The sequence below is a fragment of the Aulonocara stuartgranti genome (genome assembly GCF_965226115.1).
Source record: "Aulonocara stuartgranti genome assembly, chromosome: 8".
Classification (NCBI taxonomy): Eukaryota; Metazoa; Chordata; class Actinopteri; order Cichliformes; family Cichlidae; genus Aulonocara; species Aulonocara stuartgranti.
Window position 1 is genome coordinate 10,128,063 of NC_138959.1, and position 19,471 is coordinate 10,147,533.

The 19,471-nt window shown below is 41.7% G+C and overlaps 1 protein-coding gene across 15 annotated transcripts in view; it reads right to left on the reverse strand.

Moving 5' to 3' along the window:
- nrxn1a (neurexin 1a) overlaps positions 1 to 19,471 on the reverse strand; it is a 68,090-nt gene that overhangs the window by 15,073 nt on the left and 33,546 nt on the right. For 6 of the 15 annotated variants that reach the window (XM_082544261.1, XM_082544259.1, XM_082544255.1 and 3 more), the window contains 12 exons: positions 19,150 to 19,297; positions 16,756 to 16,886; positions 14,474 to 14,726; positions 10,879 to 11,082; positions 9,394 to 9,420; positions 5,173 to 5,295; positions 4,468 to 4,849; positions 3,884 to 4,074; positions 2,743 to 2,916; positions 2,427 to 2,453; positions 1,406 to 1,525; positions 370 to 551 (listed from right to left, as the gene is read on the reverse strand). In XM_082544261.1, coding sequence (XP_082400387.1) covers positions 370 to 551; positions 1,406 to 1,525; positions 2,427 to 2,453; positions 2,743 to 2,916; positions 3,884 to 4,074; positions 4,468 to 4,849; positions 5,173 to 5,295; positions 9,394 to 9,420; positions 10,879 to 11,082; positions 14,474 to 14,726; positions 16,756 to 16,886; positions 19,150 to 19,297 — 1,962 coding nt within the window. The remainder of the gene's footprint in view (positions 1 to 369; positions 552 to 1,405; positions 1,526 to 2,426; positions 2,454 to 2,742; positions 2,917 to 3,883; positions 4,075 to 4,467; positions 4,850 to 5,172; positions 5,296 to 9,393; positions 9,421 to 10,878; positions 11,083 to 14,473; positions 14,727 to 16,755; positions 16,887 to 19,149; positions 19,298 to 19,471) is intronic. The other 9 variants (XM_082544260.1, XM_082544253.1, XM_082544262.1 and 6 more) reach the window with 3 other exon arrangements.

Sequence of the window (19,471 nt, forward strand, 5' to 3'; positions counted from 1 at the left end):
ATCAATTAATGTAATTATGCAGCCCGGAATCAATAAACAAATAGCTTCTGTTACTGGAAGGGAGGAATAAACGTGTTCAACTCTTTCATAGTGCGATATAATTTCCTTATGAGAATTCATAACAAGTCTTTTTGGTTTAAACAAGGAAAATACACAATCTGTAAAGGTTTTGCCATAATTACATGTGTCATTTGGAGTGGTGGACCATCGTATTATGATGAAGAGTGAATACTGTTAATAGATATTGAATGCACACAGTTCTAATTACAAGTGTTGTTACTGTAGCAATAGCTGACTAAATGAATACAAACAAGAAATACTACATGAGAATGATAAATCACATAAACCTTGACAAATTGTTGTACTTACTATCTGCAGCTGAAGGTAGTCTCCCAGGCCGGATGCGCTGTCCACCCGAAGCAGAATGGCATGTTTCTGTTGAGTGCTGAACCCGAGGGCAAGCCGGTCAGCCCTGGTGCTGGGACGCTCATTAGGGGGCCATGTGTAAATCACCAAGCCTCCATCACGGGCAAAGATATAAGTGGTTCCAGCTGGTCGACACAGATAAAAAAAAATGTAATTACAGGTAAATCTGTGTGTTGTGATGGTGTTATCTGCCATCACAGTTCGACCACTCCAGCTGGTAAATCTATGTTTTGGTAAATCTTTTAAACACAAGGAGCATATTGGAAAATAATAACAAAAAACTTAAAATGTCACAGCTGACTGGCCTTTTCTATTCTGACAAGTCCTTCTCCAGGCTGTTTCCCAAATTACTTATCACCATTACTGCAGGAGGCTGACTGTATAAGTGACTCAACCAAATAACAAATCATATAATTGTTTGACTCATAGGGTGACTTAAAACCAACATATATCTCTCTTCTAAGGTTCTGGAGGATGAATTAATGTTTAAAGCTAGAGAGCATGGAGACATTTTTAATCTAATGTTACACATAGACACGCTATAGAACAGCCAGTTGAGGGATTGGTATTTTTTTACAATATCAAAATCAACAGTTGACAGTGCCCTCCTGTGGAGGCTGAGAAAAAAGGCACAAGATGATGCTGTGATTTGGTGTTTCAAAGCAAATCATTCGACTGCAGCATTTTCACATCTGCAGTTCTGCACCACAGTGAAGATTTGATTAGGTTTATTTCTTGCAGTTTAGAGAGTCAGCCGCTGTGATTCACCTAACTCGGTTAAATCAGATAACAAACCTGCTAACAAAAGGCAAATGCATGATGAAACCAGCATGATCCAAATGCTGGTAGATAACGTTTTTCAAGTTGGTATCTACTTTGAATACAGCAGATAACAACCTCTACACTTGAGCTGTCTGCACCACAAAAAAAACTGTAATCCCCCCTGGGCCTGGGAAAGACCATAAAAGCAAAGACTCACCATCGTTGCACAGTGGCCCGGCGTATGAAGTCATGCTGCAGTCACAGGTGAAGCCCTCCCACTGCTGCAAACAAACTCCCTGATTTGAGCAGGAGTCTTCTTGGCAGGTAGTGCTGGGTCCTGCAGTGACAGATGTGGTTGGGTGGAAGGGTGCAAAAGTTAGGGAAATAGAAAAAGACACATGGATTTGGTTTTGTGTGGAGCCCAATGTGTTTACAACATTATTAGAGTACAGTGTGGTTATTTTTAAACTGCATTTCCTTGAAAAACTTTGCAGTTTCAAATGGTTGAATAGGCTTTTTGTGCTGCAATGACATTATTATTAGTAGTATTAGTCAGACTAGGATGTTGTGGAAAGGCTCCCATTCTTTAGCTTTACACTAACAGGATCCAGTATAAACACGAATGAACCTAAAGTGTGTTATTCAGTGAAAAGAGCCAAATGTGGAGAGCATGCAGGTGGTGAGGTTAAATGAATGGGGCGAGGACAGGAGGGGAAATTAAACATAAGAGAGCAGAGTTATGTTTAAAGGCCTTCATCTCAATACTCTTCCTTGAGCAGTCGGTCACCATTCTCTCCCTGCTTCATGCTAAACGACTCAGGAGGAGGAGAATGTCAAAGTGCTAAACTTAGCTCTCCTTCGTTGCCCTCAACACAAGGCAAGGAGGAAAGAGTGTGAAATGATTCACAAATGGAGTATTGAAGTTGAGGTTAGGAGTCAGTAGGAGAGAGGTTAGAGAGCATGCTGCAAGGTGGTGGAGCTGTGGTCAACTCAAGTCAAGCAGTGGTAATGTTGCTACTGTGATGAAATCACTACGGTGGCTAGGAGAGGATAGGTCTCCTCTGACCTTTGACTCTGGATCACTGGGATCCACACAACACTGGACACCACTGGGTAGTTTTAAACACACGCACACACACGCGCGCGCACGCACACACACACACACACACGCGCACACACATTTCCTCAGCATCACACACACACAAGTGTCTCTTACATGCTCGCACAAAGCGATATACCTTGCAAGTCAGCTTTCATCAATGTAACTTTTGTCAGCCAAACAAAAAAGCAAACAAGCAAATTAAGTTAGATGGTTAGTCAATGCACACAGATGCCTGTGAACTACTGAAAGAGTGGATCAGAGAGAGAAAACACAATGTGCAGAAAGACTGAGGAGGAGATGAAAAGAAAGAGAGTAAAGTTTACATCTAACAGGCCAGGAGCTGGGTTAGTGGGTTATGCTAATAACAGAGAGCATGATTTAAATGAAAACTGAAAGAAAAAGCAGTTGGGACACGGGGCAGGAGCAGATCTGCCGTTTTGTCTGCACCTCACCTTCACAGCCCCTCTCCACTTGTCCCATGGTTGCCAAGGCATCAGCCAAAAGGTCCGGGAGCCGTCCGTTTAGATCGACTGTTGCTAAGCAACCCTGAAATCCCTCACGGGAGTGGACAAGCTTAGGCAGGTCTCGGTACATCTCTTTGGAAACGCCCCCGATGTACAGATCACCTGTCGAGGAGCAATATAGTGAATGGCAGCTTCACAAAGCAAACATGAACTGTCTAGTTTTGCATGACTGTATCAATAATTTAATTGCAATAAATTATAAATTACTTTATCAACTAATTGATCTAATCACATAGCAGTGTTGTCACAAGTTCAGTGAGCTCAGCCAAATATCTTCAGTTAGTCAGTTAGTTATATATAGTACCAATTTAATTTAGCTTGATAAATTACACTAGGTTAATTGTTTTTGCATGTTTTTACCCTTTAATTTTTTTTTTATAAAACTGTTTAATTGCTTTCTTAATTAGAGTTAGAATAATAAAAGACACTACTCTCATATCTGTATGGTAATAAGTAGCTACCTCCAGAAGCTGGTTCGGGCAGACTACTGGATCTGCGCTGCCTCATGTACACGAAACATAACTCTCCTCACATCATATACCAAACACACCCTCCCAATTTGGTAGTCTATTTAAGCTACAAAATTTCTTACCTTTCCCTCTGACATGTCAGTGCCACTACTGCCCTACATCACTGTCTGCTGTTTGCAATCCCTTCACCATCCCAGCATCCACCTGTAGACTCCGGGGGGATGTTTACTCATCACTTCCCAATTTTATATTTAACATATTCAATGGAGTGATGAGCTCAGAGAGTGTCTGCCAAGCTGCATGCTGCTGCTGTAACAAATCAGTTTAAACGTGAGCTGTCTGACTGAACTTTGTTTACTACAAAGGCTGGAAACAGGGAGATACGGCTAGTCTCGTTCTGCTCAAGGTAACAACACCTCCAACTTCATTGACTCAGAAGTAGTCTGGCACACAACCTCCACAAAAAACAGCTAGTTTGTGTTTAAAACAAAAAGAGGTGCGCGTATTACAGTATACGGTCTCATTAATAATGCAGATAATTAAGATTTATCTCGTGTCAGCTTCTGTATCTAACTTTGAATGCCTTTATTTTTGCGTACCCTTTAGGTCAAGGTTCTTGGCACCCATGGTGGTCTGTGTGGTGACTTTGGTGTCAATCTTGACTGTGTGGAGATTGTTAGTGTCTCTGGATATGTGCACGTTGTGCCAGTGGTTGTCATTAAGAGGACTGTTAGAGTTGCCCTTAATGAGGTGTGCTCCGTTTCCCAAGTCAGAGATGTAGTGAAGGTAGCTAGAGAAGGAAAAAGAAAAAGAGAGGGGAGGGGATTAAATAACTGAGAAGTGAAAAGGGAAATTAATCGTACTTGTGATGAAGAACAACACAGGGTCATCCGCTCCGGGGCATTATTATCTGTCTTTTAGAAGCTTAATTACAAGAATAAAAAAAGAGCTGCGTGACTTGTGCATTTTTCATATCGTACACTTAACAGCCCATTTCAACCTTAAAGTCAAGAAATTTTTATTTTTTTGTTCATCAAGGATGATCTTAATAGTAAATTATAAATTTCTGCAGGACAAACATTAACATGAACAAGTAAAACTGCCTTTTATGAGTAATATTTTATATTTTATTTGACGATGACTGACTTAAGGTAAATCACACACAACTTATTGTCCAGCTCACCCTTTAACCAGCTCTACCACTATGAAGTCATTGCCGTCTCCTCTGTTGAAGAGGATAAGACCGTCTGGGGACGTCGTCTTGAACTGCATGAAGAGATGCATGGAGTAATAGGCCTGCAGCGTGGGCAGGGTGACAAAACTGGAGCGGGATCGGAAGGTGACGGGGTCGGCCACAATGCTCTTATAACCGATAACAGCATTGAGCTCGCAGTAGTCAATGTCGCCGTTCTTGCACAGGTCAATGTAGGGCATGCCGTTCAGCGTCAGGCCCTGAAGGTGGCCGATGAAATTGGAGGGCACGGCAGGCATGAAGCGTTTCTCAGTCACAATGCCCGTCTCCACATTATGGAACTCCAGCTGGGTGTGGTCACCCGCCATCTGACCTGGTGGCGGGGTAAACTTAAAAGGTGAGGGCTTTGGAAAGGTGGGTTTCAGGTGGAACTGTTCAACACTAAAACTAAAAATATTATTTATTCAACATCCTCACTATGAATAAAAGACAGACTAATACTAAAGTAGACACTATCATGACCACAATCACAATTCAGTATGATTGCTTTCAGGCACAGATGCTCTCTAAAAAAGAAATAAACCGCTTAATGTTCAACACAGAATTCAAGTGGATGTCTACACTCCAACTTAAGACCTGGAAAAAGTGTCATTTTATGGGGAGAAAACAAAAAATAAGTCAGGCTGCTGTGGTTACCTTCAGCAGGCTGCAGGTCGTCCACGGTGAGTTTGAGGCTCTTGCCACGCCGGACTACCCTCACCGTGTGCCACTCATTATCATTGAGGTTTGACCCAGCAAAGATGGTCTCTGGGCCTTTACCTACACATAGCCCAGAGCACCATTAACATATTGCATAAAGATGAGGAGAGAGACAGAAAGAGAAACAGATACAGAGAAAGAACCAGAAGAAGGAGAAGAAGAGAGCCAGATAGTTTGAGTAAAAAATTAAGGACAGAAACTGAGAAAATGGAGGCTAATAGTAGCAGGGGAAGGAGCCATTCATACCCTGGGGAGACAAACACCTCAGTGTTAACGCACTCTTTCCAGACAAACAGACATATAGACAGACAGGCTTCTTTGCAGATTTACAAGAGAGACAGATGACGTGACACAGACAGACAGAAGGATTAACATAAATGGATGTTGGGGGTGTCTAAGACTGGAGACTGTGAGTCACAACAGGCCCACGCTGAGACAATCCATCTGTGGACAGATCGCACCGCCATGACGTTCTCCTACAACCCACACATGCACAGACAGCAAATTCAGACCCCCTTGACCACCCAACAGCCCTCTCGCCTCCACACTTATACTTGTTCAGGTGCCTGAATGTAGGAGATTTGCTTATGCAATGCTGCAGTCAGCCTCATGGTGGCACTAGACACACAGCGGAACATCAGCGTGCTCTCCAAGGTGCTGATGTGCTGCAGAATGAAAGAAGCTGAGCTGTCCTCTCGTGATGTCTCTCTCTCTCTTTGCTCATCTACCAGCTCATATCTTCACATAGTTGACTGCACACATTTGACAGGCTGACTGTTCCCCAATCCTCAGTGTCCCCTTGCTTCTACTCTTTACAAGCACCCCACCAACCTTGAGCGCAACTCCCACTACCTCCCAACACACACAGGCATACACTTACACATACTCCCCTTCCCTCTACTTGCTTTGAGAGTCTGCTTACAGTGACCTATAGGCGGTAATGACGGGGGAGGTGAGAAGCAAACTGACCCGAACGAATTCTGCTGCAGAAAATGTCAAGCATGCCGACATCAATCACGGAGGCACACACATACGGTCCCACACAGTCACACACACATATGAACACAGGTAGAGAGGTAAAGAAATGTAGATGTACAGGCTGCCGACACGTAATCATAATTAAGTCAATCAAAATGGATGTGGTGTGAAATGTGTGTGTGTGCAATTGTGAAGCTAAAAGAGTGTGTTGGTGGACTCGGAGAGCACAGAGGGTTCCCCTGAGGAGACTCAGCTGTGCTCTGGGCATGAGCATCTCATCCTGTTACCATGGATCATTGCCTTGCACTGAGTGAGGGAAAGAGTATGTGCATGTATGTGCGAGTTTATCATGTGTGTATGCGTGGACTTTTTTGAGTAGTAACTGAATACTCAGTGAAGCAGTGATCTGTGTTAACCTGGGAGGGAGAGACAAATGCACCCACACCCACACACACACACACTAGTGATGGGTCGTTCGCGAACGAAATGGCTCTTAGAGCCGGCTCTTTGACGTGAACGACGCGAGCCGGCTCCTTATCGCGAGCCGTCACGTGGGTTTTTTTTTTTTTTCTTTCTCTCAGCCTCTCTCTCGCACTTTTTTTCCGCTTCACTCTGCACGCGAGCCTTGTGCTTTACGCTGGGCAGAGGGGGGAGGGGCGGTAGTTACACTCAGTAGCACAGGAACAGAGCCAGAGAGAGAGAAAGAGAGGCAGGGACAACAACATTAGAAAGGTATAGTAATCATCCACAACTATTTTCGGTTGCAGATGATAAAGGATTGAGAAAGTTTATTCATGCAGGTCCATATATCAGAGAATATGCATGTTCTTTTAGTTTTCATATTATAATTTATATTTAATTGTGTTGTGGTTTGCAGTGTTTTGTGTTCTTTTCACTTTAAATTTGTGAAAGGAAAGAGCTGAAAATTTAAATAGTTAAAACTTGAAATGTGAATAGTTGATTTTTGTATTATATGATTTATTTATTACATTTTATGTGGAGTGAATAAATAAAAGTATATTTACGGTGGCCCCTAGAGACAAAGCACATACAAACTTCAAATCACGTACGAACTCTGAAGCATGTACAAACTCCAAAACACGTAAAAACACGTACAAACTCCAAAACACGTAAAAACACATACAAACTCCGAAGCACGTAAAAACTCAGAAGCATATAAAAACTCAGAAGCACATAAAAACTCAAAACACGTACAAAAGACAACAGAAGTGCTCCAGGATGCCGGGCGCAGTGTTGAGCCTTTGTTATCTTGTGGCTACACAAGCCAGCAAGTACCAACAACCGGATTTGGTGTGTGGTAATAACAGGTAAATGAACTTTTTTTTAAATTATTTGAATATATATATGAGTGCCTGTGTATAAATACACAAACAATACACACATGCTTTCAATTGTGTAATTTAAGTGATCTAGTAGCTCTGCTTTGGAAGTTCAGTTCATGCTAGAAATGTGTTTTGGAGTTTGTACGTGTTTTGTCTCTAGGGGCCACCGCATATATTTATATATAAACATATATAAATAAAACCACTTGTTTTTACGTTAGTAATTCCTTTTGTGCATAATTTTATATTATTGTTAATAATAAATTAATTAAAGCAACAAAACAATCTGAAGAGCCGGTTCGGAGCCGAAAGAGCCGGCTCTTTTTAGTGAGCCGAACCGAAAGAGCCGGGTCTCTAAAAAGAGCCGGAAATCCCATCACTAACACACACACACCTATTCTGGGTCAGCGTTAAAAAGCCATTCAGTGAGTTACTAGTGAAGGCTGTGGCGGTCAGCAAACAGCCTGTGAGGTTAAAGCAAAAGATGAGAAATGACTCAAACAAAAAAAACACAAGGGAGGCTGATTGTTGCTTGGAAAACATAATTCAAGCCAAATGACATGCGAGACATTATAAAAGCAGGACAATGAAAACAAAACAAAAAAAAGTGTTTCATATTTCAATAGCTCCAAATAACAAATGGCTTTTCTGAAGGATACGCCTCAAATCTCTCCCATGCCGAGGCTTTTATTTGACTGCTGAGTGGACTATTTCACTGGCGCCTGCCTGTTAAATACATTTCCCCCCTTCCCCCTTGAATATCATATGTATAATTTATTGTATGCACACGGTGTGCCAGAAAAGTGGCTGCCTACTGAAATGTTCATTGAGACAACTGGTCTAAAATTGGCCAGCAGACATGCGGAATAGCAACAGTGCTGTGTGGCTAGTAGGGTTTCTATGGCAACAGCAGTCGTCCATTTCACCACCTCTTTGCCGTCACAGAGCATCCGCTTCTTTCGCTCTCTCTCACTCTCCTGCTTTCTCTGTGGTCGTGACAGAGAGAAACTCCACGTGAGGGAATTAAACTTCATCAGGGATTCAGCTCCACTCACAGAAGCATGAACAGGAACACACACTAAAGAAAACACACACACACACACAGACACACAGATGGGCAATGAAAAGACTACAGAATGCAAAGGCACTCACACAAGCACACACGCCAAAACCCACTAAATGAAACACTACCCAAAAATCCCTCATGTACAGTTTAGAAAGAAACAACAAGCAAACAAAGAAAACAACCCGACAGACGTCGGGATGAAGGTGCGACAGAGAGAAACAGAGGGATAACACGTCTTTTGTCTCCGGCATGAAGGAGAAGTAATTACCCTGAAGCTCTAAGTTGTATTCATCCACCAGCTTCCACTCTCTACTTCCGTACCTCTTATTTATCAGCACACCTAATTTTACTTAAACACCTCATGCCCGGGTTTCTTCTTCTCCTTGTTCTTTTATTTTCTCCTTCCTTCAACCCCCACCATCCTCTCTCATTCTCTCTCTCTGCCATCGATCCCTCTTTGCTAAAATGGCCGACCTGGAAAACCCTGGCCCTCAGCAAAAATCGCACCTCTCCTGCAGTGTAGCTGAACATCGCACGCATATGTGCACCTCCCCCGTCAAACACATACACACATGCACACACACACACACATACACACAGACAAATGGTACAAAAATATGTTGAAAGAAGATTAAATGAACTGACATGATACACAGAGTGAAAAACAGCCACACACATTTATAAAAGCACATACACACAACGGCGCGCACACGTTCTGAGGAGGTAGAGGAAAGGGGGGGGGGGAGTTAGGTGAGATGGAGGATCACTTACTGGCTGTACAGTTTATCCTGATACAGTCTGGAGGGAGAGCAGAGCAGAGGGTTAATGCTGCACACATACACATACTCTCCACGCCCTGGGGATGCACACATCGACACACCCTGCATACATATACAAACACGCACACAATGCTGAGAAAACACACGCCGCTCGTTTGTCACAGGACCACAAGCTGGACCTGGACAATGTGCAGCAAATGCAGTTTCTTCGATTTTTATTTTGTAGCCAATAAAAGGAAAAATCTGAATAAAGACTGATGGATTTTTACCTTGAGCACAATAAAGAGAGCGGTGTGTCACAGCATGACTGGTGTGGTCATTGGCTGCTCTGGCCTGAGCGACAGCTTCAGTCACCAATAAAAAGCGTGGGTAGACTGTGATGGGTTATGTGTGTCAGTTTTGTCTAACGACTCTGAACACATCCCATAATTTTTGTCGCCTATCCAGAGCGCGAATCTCCGTAAATGGTTGGAAGATTCAGCCCCTGTACCTTTTTTTAAAAAAAAACCCCATGATGCCTTGGTGTGTCGAGTGGCGTCAACCACAGAAAAGACGTGGCTGCAGACAACCAGAGACCAACACATGCACCCCTCTGTAAGGATGTGTGTGTTAGCATGTAAATGAATTCATGTGAAAGTGTGTGGCTGTGGAAAAAATGAGGCTGAAAAAGTGCTTAGCAGTTATCTCAGGCTGCGAAATGTGCAAAGTATTCATGTGTGTGTGCGTTTGTGTTGTTTGTTGAAGGTGTTGGGGATGCACAGGTCTGCTGGGAGTGAGCAGAGAATGCAGCTTGAGGCTTGACCCTCTGTTCAACACAAAACCAATAACCTTTAGCTGTTTATATTTGCATGTGTGCATGTAATCTGTGCAACATATCTGCTGAAGCAGTGAAATCCATCTCTTGTGCATACTTGCAGCAAAATTAGCTGAAATATTTATTGGAATTACTGAGAATTCTAATTTAAAAGGGACATCTCATGCTCATTTCCAGCTATATATTTTTAGCCTCGGACTCTGGTGCTCTACTTTTCCATTACTCTAGGTAGTGAATGAGTTCTGCATGATTCATATTTCAAATTTGTGTTCCTTTATCTAATACTCAACTTTTGCACAGTCCCCGGTTTACCCATTTCCCAAAACAATTCATTTTAACTCTCTTCTCCTTCTCTTCAAAAAAACTTTCTTTTGATTGGCTGCCCCTCACAAACAAAAGCAGTCAGGTAGGGCTTCTGTGCTCACACTAGAGTAACGGTGAGCACTAAATTTTGGCCATTGCAACAGTATATATGTATATATGACAGAAAATAAGAAAAGCATAATAGGGCTCCTTTGAGTTTACCGGGACAAAAAGTTATTAATCAACAGTTAATGACATTTCTATGCAAGAAATTACCAAGAGGCCAGTATCAGCTGCATTCCCATGACAGGTAATTAAAGTAATGCTTGAGATTCTATGTGTTTGTGAGCATCTGTGTACCTAGGTTGACAGTAAGTCGGACACGGGCCCCATCCAGCTCCAAACGAAGGGTATCTGCGGAATTACGGGAAGTGGTTGCCATGAGAACGCCATAGGCCCGCTGGGAGCGAAAGCGCAGCGAGACGTCCTCCGCCTCGGTGTGCATCACCACAGGCAACTGCACCTTCATAAACTTACTGCCGTCGTACGACAGGATAGTTGCATCTGCACATGATCCACAGAGAGAGAAAGAAAAAGAGATATGGAGAAGGAAGAGAGAGATGACGACAGAGGAGGGTGAGGTGGGTAGAAAGAGAAAAAAGGAGGATGATTGACAAGGAAAAAACACATAAGGTGGGTGGAGGGAAAGGCAATCTGATGCTGAATGAATCAGATTTAAACATGACAAAGTATGTTACTGCGTGGTTATACTTTTGCTGGTTCCCCCGCCAATACATGTTGAAAACCTTTCTACAAAATTATCCCATCGCTTTCCACTCTTAATTCATCATCACTCCCTCCGCCTTTGAGAGGAGTATGTAAAAATAGCCGCAGCTGGTTGGCTGGCCCTATTATCCGGTTCAATCAGAATGCATGGTGTTGAATGTGTTAGCCATCGTCACTGACATCTCAGACCCTGGAGTCATAATGTAACAAGCTCAGGTGAACCTGCTTTAATGTCTTTTGCATACTCATTTGCATATTCATAATCTTCTCTCCCTGCTTCCTGCTGGGGCCAATCCCCGACTGCTAAACTGTTTACCTCTGAGGACCCTATTTTTTATTGGCCAATTACATACACAGCTAAACACACTCTCCATGCCTCTGTGTCTTTATCTCTCCTCCTTCTTCCCTTCTTCTTATATCTCTCCACTCCATTCCTCCTTTGCCTTCTCTCCCCTTTTCACTCTCCCTGTTTCTGTGGGAGACGGTTTGAGCCAAGGCAAAAACAAGAGAACAGGAAGAGAGGAAGGCGTCATGAATACTGATGAGCCGAGAAGGAGGGAAAGAGAGAGACAGTGTGCGTGTGTGTGCGTGCATGTCAGAATAAGTGAGTGAATTTAAGTGTGAACAGAGAGGGGTTTAGTAAAGTGAGAGTGGGGCTGGGGGGGGGGGCAAGAAAGAGGGAAAGGAGGATGGGGAAAGGGAGAGAAGCTCCTGGCTAAAATGCAAATGAACCCTCATTAACTTGAGGAAAAAAAGAAGGTGGTTGGCCTGTTATATCACACATAACATAACTAACAGCCACACATACACCCGCCCCTGCGCATGCACACACATGAACACGTTTCTGATAAGGGAGACAGCTGACTAAATTTTCCTCATCACAGCACCTGACTCACTACCAGGCAAACAGGGGATAGAGGGTTGGTGAGAAGAAAAGTATGGAAGCCCGTTCATGCTGGGGAAAGAAAAAGACTGACGATACAATGCACGCTGGCTGTGTCACATACTGTTGCATCATTTGACGCCTGTAGCACACACCAGATGGACCATACAAACAGAATAAGTAAAGGATAAGACCAGTCACATTCTGCATTTTTTCTTCTCATGTCATCGATCCCCCGAAAATCCCAAAATCAGATCCCGGCTCATCTCTCAATGCCTTCTAACTTTCTTAACCTCATTTCCAAATTGATTTGTTCTTGCAAAGTTGTTAAGTAAAAAACATGTCAGGCTACTTTAAGTCACTTTGTCGACACATCCAACACAAGGTATTGGGATCAGGATATCTACATCACTGGGATTCAAGCACTTGTACTCTAATACTAATATGAACGAAACTATCTGCAACTGACCCCCCCCCCCCCCCCCCCCCCCAAAACATTTCAATAAATAAAAACCAGGCTAAACATCTGCTAACATTTGCACAGTGGTCACAATGTAACAATAAAAATATAATAGCCACTATTTGACACAGGGTTCACACACACTCACGCACACCGCCCTAGCAGCAGGGTGATGTGAGTATCAACCCCTGTTGACATTTAAAAAAGCACAATTTATCCTAGAAAATCTTGACATGTCATCTTTTTGACTGAAAAGTAATAATTCTTAGCCATAAATTCAAATTCGTCATTTTACTACTCCCATTATACTCGCCATTAAAATGTGTCATTAAAAAATAAAAGCAATCTCGGAGCCAGAGCGTGGCGAGCATCTTTGTTCATTAATGAAGAGAGAGGGGGAACAAAGGAGTGAGAGAGAGAGAGAGAGAGAGAACGAGGGAGGGGAAAAAAGGGAGGGAGACACCGCAGGTAGAAGGCATAAACATGGCCAATCACTCTCTCCATCTGCTTCTCCATCTGGGCTTCCTTTAATCCACTGAACCACCAGTTAGTGACCCCTCAGTGCACACAGAGTGGGATGAAGTAAGATATACACAGAGCTAAGGAAAAGAGAGCGATAGATGCTGCATTGCTATGATAAACATACACACTGTGGATGTTTGTCCTATGAAATAAAACATTTTCATATCAACTCCTTTCAGAAAGCCTGTGTGTGAGTCTGCATGGGCATATCTCCTGCTAGATGATAGTACAATCATCACTTGAGACGCATCAGCGGTTATGGCGCAAACAACATTTCTTCTCTTCTTCTTGTCTGACGCCCATCTCGCTTCTTCAAACAGGCCTGTATCAGTCCCTCTGCCAATCTTTCCTGCTTTCCATTTCTCCCCCGCCCTGGTCTCATACCATTTCTCATAACTCTCTCTCTCTGTGTCAGATTTTCTTCTCCCATCTCCCATTCCTCCTCATCTCCTCACCCGCTGTCATATGGCGGTTCCAGCCCGGTGAGTCCACCTTCCTCTGTCACAGCTCCTGCTCCCTGCTTTCTGCACACTTCCTCTCCCATCGATTCCCAGTCACTGCATCCATAGCACTCCAATAGTCCTGTCTGCAGCCCTGCTTCTTCCCACCTCTTCTCCTCGACCTCTGTTCCCTCTCTCCTTTCCCACTATTCTTTCTTTGGTACAGAAAATACAGCCAAAGATAGAAAACCTGCACCGTTATTATTTTTGTTGGTGAGCTAGTAGACTAATTTTTTTCATTTTTTATCTTCACCCATCCATACAGTATCTACTCCTCTTTTTATTTTCAGCTTCCTACACTCCATCACCAGGGATTTAGTGCAAAGTAAACACATCAGGACATCTGATTTCAGCATTAAAAAAATGAAATAATGCTTTAGTCACATTTTTATTTACCGTTTTATTTTACAAGTGCACCTTTTTTAATGCACCTATCACGCTAATTCAACCTGCTATGAGTGAAAAAGCATAATTCAAAGTCACAAATAATCAAAATTTTTTACAACCAAGTGATCACAACATATTTTCAGCAGCTGATTTATTTTTGATCTTAAGACTTCTGTGCTTCCACCCCACATCATCTGTCACTCATGCCTTTGGCATTACTCAGTGTTCTCAGGCAAAAAAGCAAATGACAAAGCTGTCATGATGACTACAATTTGCATCATGACATATTATTAAATTTTCACCCAATGTGGCTGTGCATTGACTTTAATTAACTCTCTTACTCATCTCCATTGTGAAAAGGAGACATTAGCATTTCTCTTGCTCTTCGTCCCCAGTCTCCTACCCTGTTATTCTCACCTCTCTCACAGGAGCGTCCCAGGTAGCCCGTCCCAGAGCAGTCACACACATAGCGATTCCAGCCCTCCCTGCAGATACCGTTGTGCTGGCAGGGGTTGGACAGGCACTGTTTGGGCGGCTCTCTGGAGCATGAGGGCTTCACTCCCACCGCCCTCTGGGCCTCAGCCAGCCGCCGGATGTCTTTGCTCTGCCCGTCCACAAATAGATCTCTGATGCAGCCTACGTACCCGTAGTTCAACAGCGCCGTCCACACCTGAAGAAGAGGATGCCAGTGTTGAGTCATGACTACTGGATATTTGTCCAAACTCTTGCAGTGTGTGTTGCAAAACTAAATACAAACAAATAATGTTTGTATCATCACTGTACAGCTTTTATTTATTTCATCATGATGTATTTTTATTTCTTACACACTTTGCATAAAACAGGTATTGGGGTAATCTTTTTTTTTATTAATCTAAAAACAAAAAATTAGTTTAAACTTGGTTGTTTCATCTATAATTACTAAAACCTTTTGCTGAAAATCATTCTCTAAACACTGGTTGCACATCTGTGCTCCAAGACTGCAAAATGCATAAGCTGCATTTTTTTAAAAGTTAGTTTAATAATTTTTTATATACCTATTAATATTGTTAACATAAAAATTTCCCCAAATATAATTTTTTAAAATCAATTTCAATTATAGGCCCGCCAGTTATTTTCTCAATTAACTGATAAAACATCAGGAAAAACAAATGAAAATTCCATGTCCATGCCAAAAGGAGAAAGAAGTATAAACAACAAAAACAAGAACATAATAATAAAATAATCTGTATATTTGGGAATATGTTTTAAATGGTAATTATACCAGCCCAATTCACCCATTCATGCAGCTCTTTAGTCTATGCCTTACGTTTTTCTAACTTTCACATATACTCTGGTGGGTGCAATTTGGAGTTCAGTGTCTTTGGTAAATACTCTACGGCATGTGGGCAGGAAGAGCTAGGGACTGCCGACCTTTCGATTAGCAGACACAAGTGCTCAGTAAGTTGTTGCTCAGTAAATTCACTCAGTAAGTTGTGGTCAGTAAATTAAATCACTATTGATTAAGTACTGGAGACTTACGGTCAGTTTTACCCTGGAGGTAAAATACTACCAAATTACTAACAATAAGAGGTGAAAGACAGCAAAAGAAATAAAAAAGGATATGTTAAGTCACTCTGTGCTTGACAAGGCTAGATGTTGCCAAGAACAGAGAGCACATGCTGCAAGCTAAAGAAATTTCTCCAATTGTGTTAATATATTTGAATGCCAGGAGAATTGAAGACATGCTGATTGCCATGGCAAATTATTCCGTAATCTGCTGGAGGAAATCAAAAATGACCTGAAACCTTGAACTATAAGAAAGCATTCAATGCAGGTGGAACCAAAATGTTTCTTTCAAACTTTTATTTTTCGCCCTCTGGTTCTTGATTTAAAATTCCAAAGATTTATTTTTCATAAATCCTTTTAAGGCTATGTGGCACCCAAAAATCAGCTTCATGACATTCAAACTCCCTGCTGTTTTTTCACAGTTCAGGACCATGGACAGCACACAGTTTTCTCCCCCAGATCACTGCCAACCATACAAGCACTATAAACAATGACTTCTTTTTAGTGTACCTCTTTAGGTCATAGCATCTATTTTAAACTTCCTCTCTGTATGGCACTTTTTTACTGTGCCCACAATGGTGTTAAAGTTGCTTCTTTGTAAGAAGTGGGACCTTGCTGTTTTGATGTATTTTAATGAACTTGTGAAACACCTCCTCCAACGCCTCCCATTCTACCGCAGAAAACTTCCACTGCTTCTTGTTGGTCTGTGATGTCATGCTGTTTCCTGGGAGAAACACGCGTAAAACCTACACGTTTGTCAGATTACAAGTAACAGGCTGCACACGAGTTGTTAACAGCTCTCTCGCACATTCTCCTCCAGCTTTGGAATGCTGGACTTTATTGAAATTAACTTGGTCAATGTTACAAAAAAGAAGAAAAAAATCTGTATATTGTAAGTAGATTGCCGGCAGAATCAGACATTCTGTTAATGTAGGTAAAAAATTTTAATATGGAGAGTTTAGGTTATTCATTATTGTCTGCAACTGCCACACTTTACTAGAGCTGAAGTTGACATCATCTGCCAGTCCTAAACACCCACACTGACTATATTAAAACACAGGAAAAAGTGAGGAATGTTTGATGTTTGCTGGAAATTTTCTTTTAATTATTTGAGCTAGAATGCTTATCATAGCACATGATATCTACACACAAACCTCTGTTGGGAAGATGAGTCCAGCACGATCCTCAGGTAAACCTCCGAGGTACAAGGTGTCATCCAGGTCCAGGATTTCACTGTCTCCCGGGGCCGTGTATGCTGTTCTTACACTGTTCACCGAAATAGTTCCTGAACACGTCGCCAGACATCAAAACAATATCAGTAATTGTTATGACCTTCAGCGTGAACATCCTCATCACAATCACCACTGTCATCACCAGCACCATCACCACCAGCACCACTATTATGAGTGCCATCATTATCATCTTTATCATCATCATCCTTGCGCCTCTCTTTGTACTCCTCCTCCTCATCACCACCACCACCACCACAAATCACAGCTACAATCAGAAGTAATTGAAATTCTACACAGTCCTCAGGTAGTCCCTGTGAGTTAAAAAATGCCACATTTAACATTTTTTTTGCTAATAATATATTTCCTTTTGGAACAGTAATGCGCGGTTGGAGCAAACAAATAGGATTCCCACTGAGAGGAAAGGCAGCTTCTACAGACCTCTGTAATTAACACAGAGTTTCAAGCAATAACTATATGCTCATAACAGGCTGACATGTGTAAAACATCCCCATCTGTAATAGAACTGTACAGTACTGTGCAAAAGTATAAAGTCACCCCTCATTTCTTTATATTTTGCTAGGAAAATGTAAAAATAGGAGCACCAGTTCATTGAAACACCTGCAAAAATGCATGGAAATAGAGTATGTGTAAGGCAAAAACAGAACTTGTACAATTCTAATGAGTTTAAAAGTAAATGTTTGACATGACAACCTTTATTCTTCAACACAGCCTTAACTCAATGGCAAGCTTTCTTTTAATTTCTTTAAGCAGTCTTCAGGAATAGTTCTCCGGGCTTCTTAAAGGCCCCTTCAAACCTCTTCCTTGGATGTCTGCTGCCTTTTGCAATGTTCTCAGTCAAGATGATCCCGCACTGCTTCAATAAAGTTGAGGTACAGGCACTGGGGAGTGCAATCAATGACTGATGGTGTTTCATTGTGTGTTTTTAATCCAGGTATGCTTTCACTGCATTGGTAGTTTGTTTTTGTGATCATTGTCATGCTGAAAAATGAAGCCATTGGCAATCAGGTGCTTTCCAGATGGTATTGCATGGTAGATCAAAATCTGATGGTACTTTTCAGTGTTTTAATAATTCCATAATTCCATCAATTTTAACAAAATTCCCAACATCACTGGATGAAATGCAGTCACTAACCATGACAGAGCCTCCATCAATTACAGACACTCACTAGTGTAACTCTCTCTTGTCAGATTACAAGTAAGAAGAGTAGGAAAGTAGATGGATCTGGCAGAAAGGCCAGATCTCACAGGTCCTGTATCTGGATTTGTTTCCTTTTCTTATGACATAACTGTCAGATGCTGTTCAGATGCTGTAGATAGTTTTTTTCCACCTCTTCTTTTGTCCTCACTCGTCCAATTTGTCCCTACACTTTTTACAACACAGTACGCACCATACGGAACGTTTTTGGCTCTTTTGGGAATCACCTTGTTGGTGCAAAAATACTATTTTATGCCTCCCAAATTGTATTATCTTTGGTATTTTGAGTTGATTAAATTTAAAAACCTTTGGAACAAATTATGTATTTTTGCAACAGGCAGCTAATAACCCTAAAGATCCCTAAAGATACAATTTAAAATGGGTTCTTTGCTAATTTTTCTGTTATGCATAGACACAACAAATCTAGTGATTCATAGGCCAGTCTTAAATTGCTTAACAAAAAAAAACAATTCATCTGACAGTGGTCAAGTACAAGTACAAGTACAAGAACTGGACTAAAAATAAATTAACAAGCAATGAATGTCCAATGATAAACTTAAGAAAGCCTGGGGAAGTGTTGTTCAAGACTTTGCACAGCACTCGATAGACTTACCAGAGAATCTGGGTCCTTAGCAGCAAAGTATAAAGAAATGATGGGCGGCTCAAGACTTTTGCACATAACTGTAACTGCAAAATGATTTTAAGACATTGTGCAAGTATGTTTTACATACCGACTGACAGTAATTGTGACAGAAAGGAAAGGTTTAGAGCAAATGTGATTATGATGTCAAGTAGCATTAATGGGTCTACCAGTTGGATACGAAACAGGCCACCAAAAGCTTTAATTTTAGTCTGAGTGTTATTATACCAGCACATGAACAATAAACTTGACAGACCTGCTGTATATGAATTGGGTTAAAATAGTCAAAATAAAACCCCTTAAAGTCAGATTCAATAGAAACAGGTGAATTAAATACATACAGAATGCAGATGGTTGCAAAAATGGTCATGTTAATCTGCTGCTTGCTTCAAAATGTGCACAGCTACTGTCAGTTCAACTTTTGCTATTAGCTTCAGAATTAAAAGAGCTGCGATTGTACCTGAGCGTCCGTCTCTCTGGAAGTCAACATGGTACCATTCTCCATCATTGACCTTTCTGTCGATGGCCTTGGTCTTGGTGGTTCCTGAGCCCATGTCCAGCAGTAAGTACAGGTGTCCATCAAGCATCTCAATAGCAAAAAAGTCCACCTGTAGATGAACCGGAGACAGGTGTAAAAAAAACCAAACAGGAACATTTGTGCAAGCTGTGAAAATGCAAATTATAGTTGCAGGTGTGACATGAGTGCAATTTGTTCAATTTACTTCTTTTTGAATTCTCATTAATGAACTATTCATCTTGAATTTGTAGAAGTGGGGACTTTC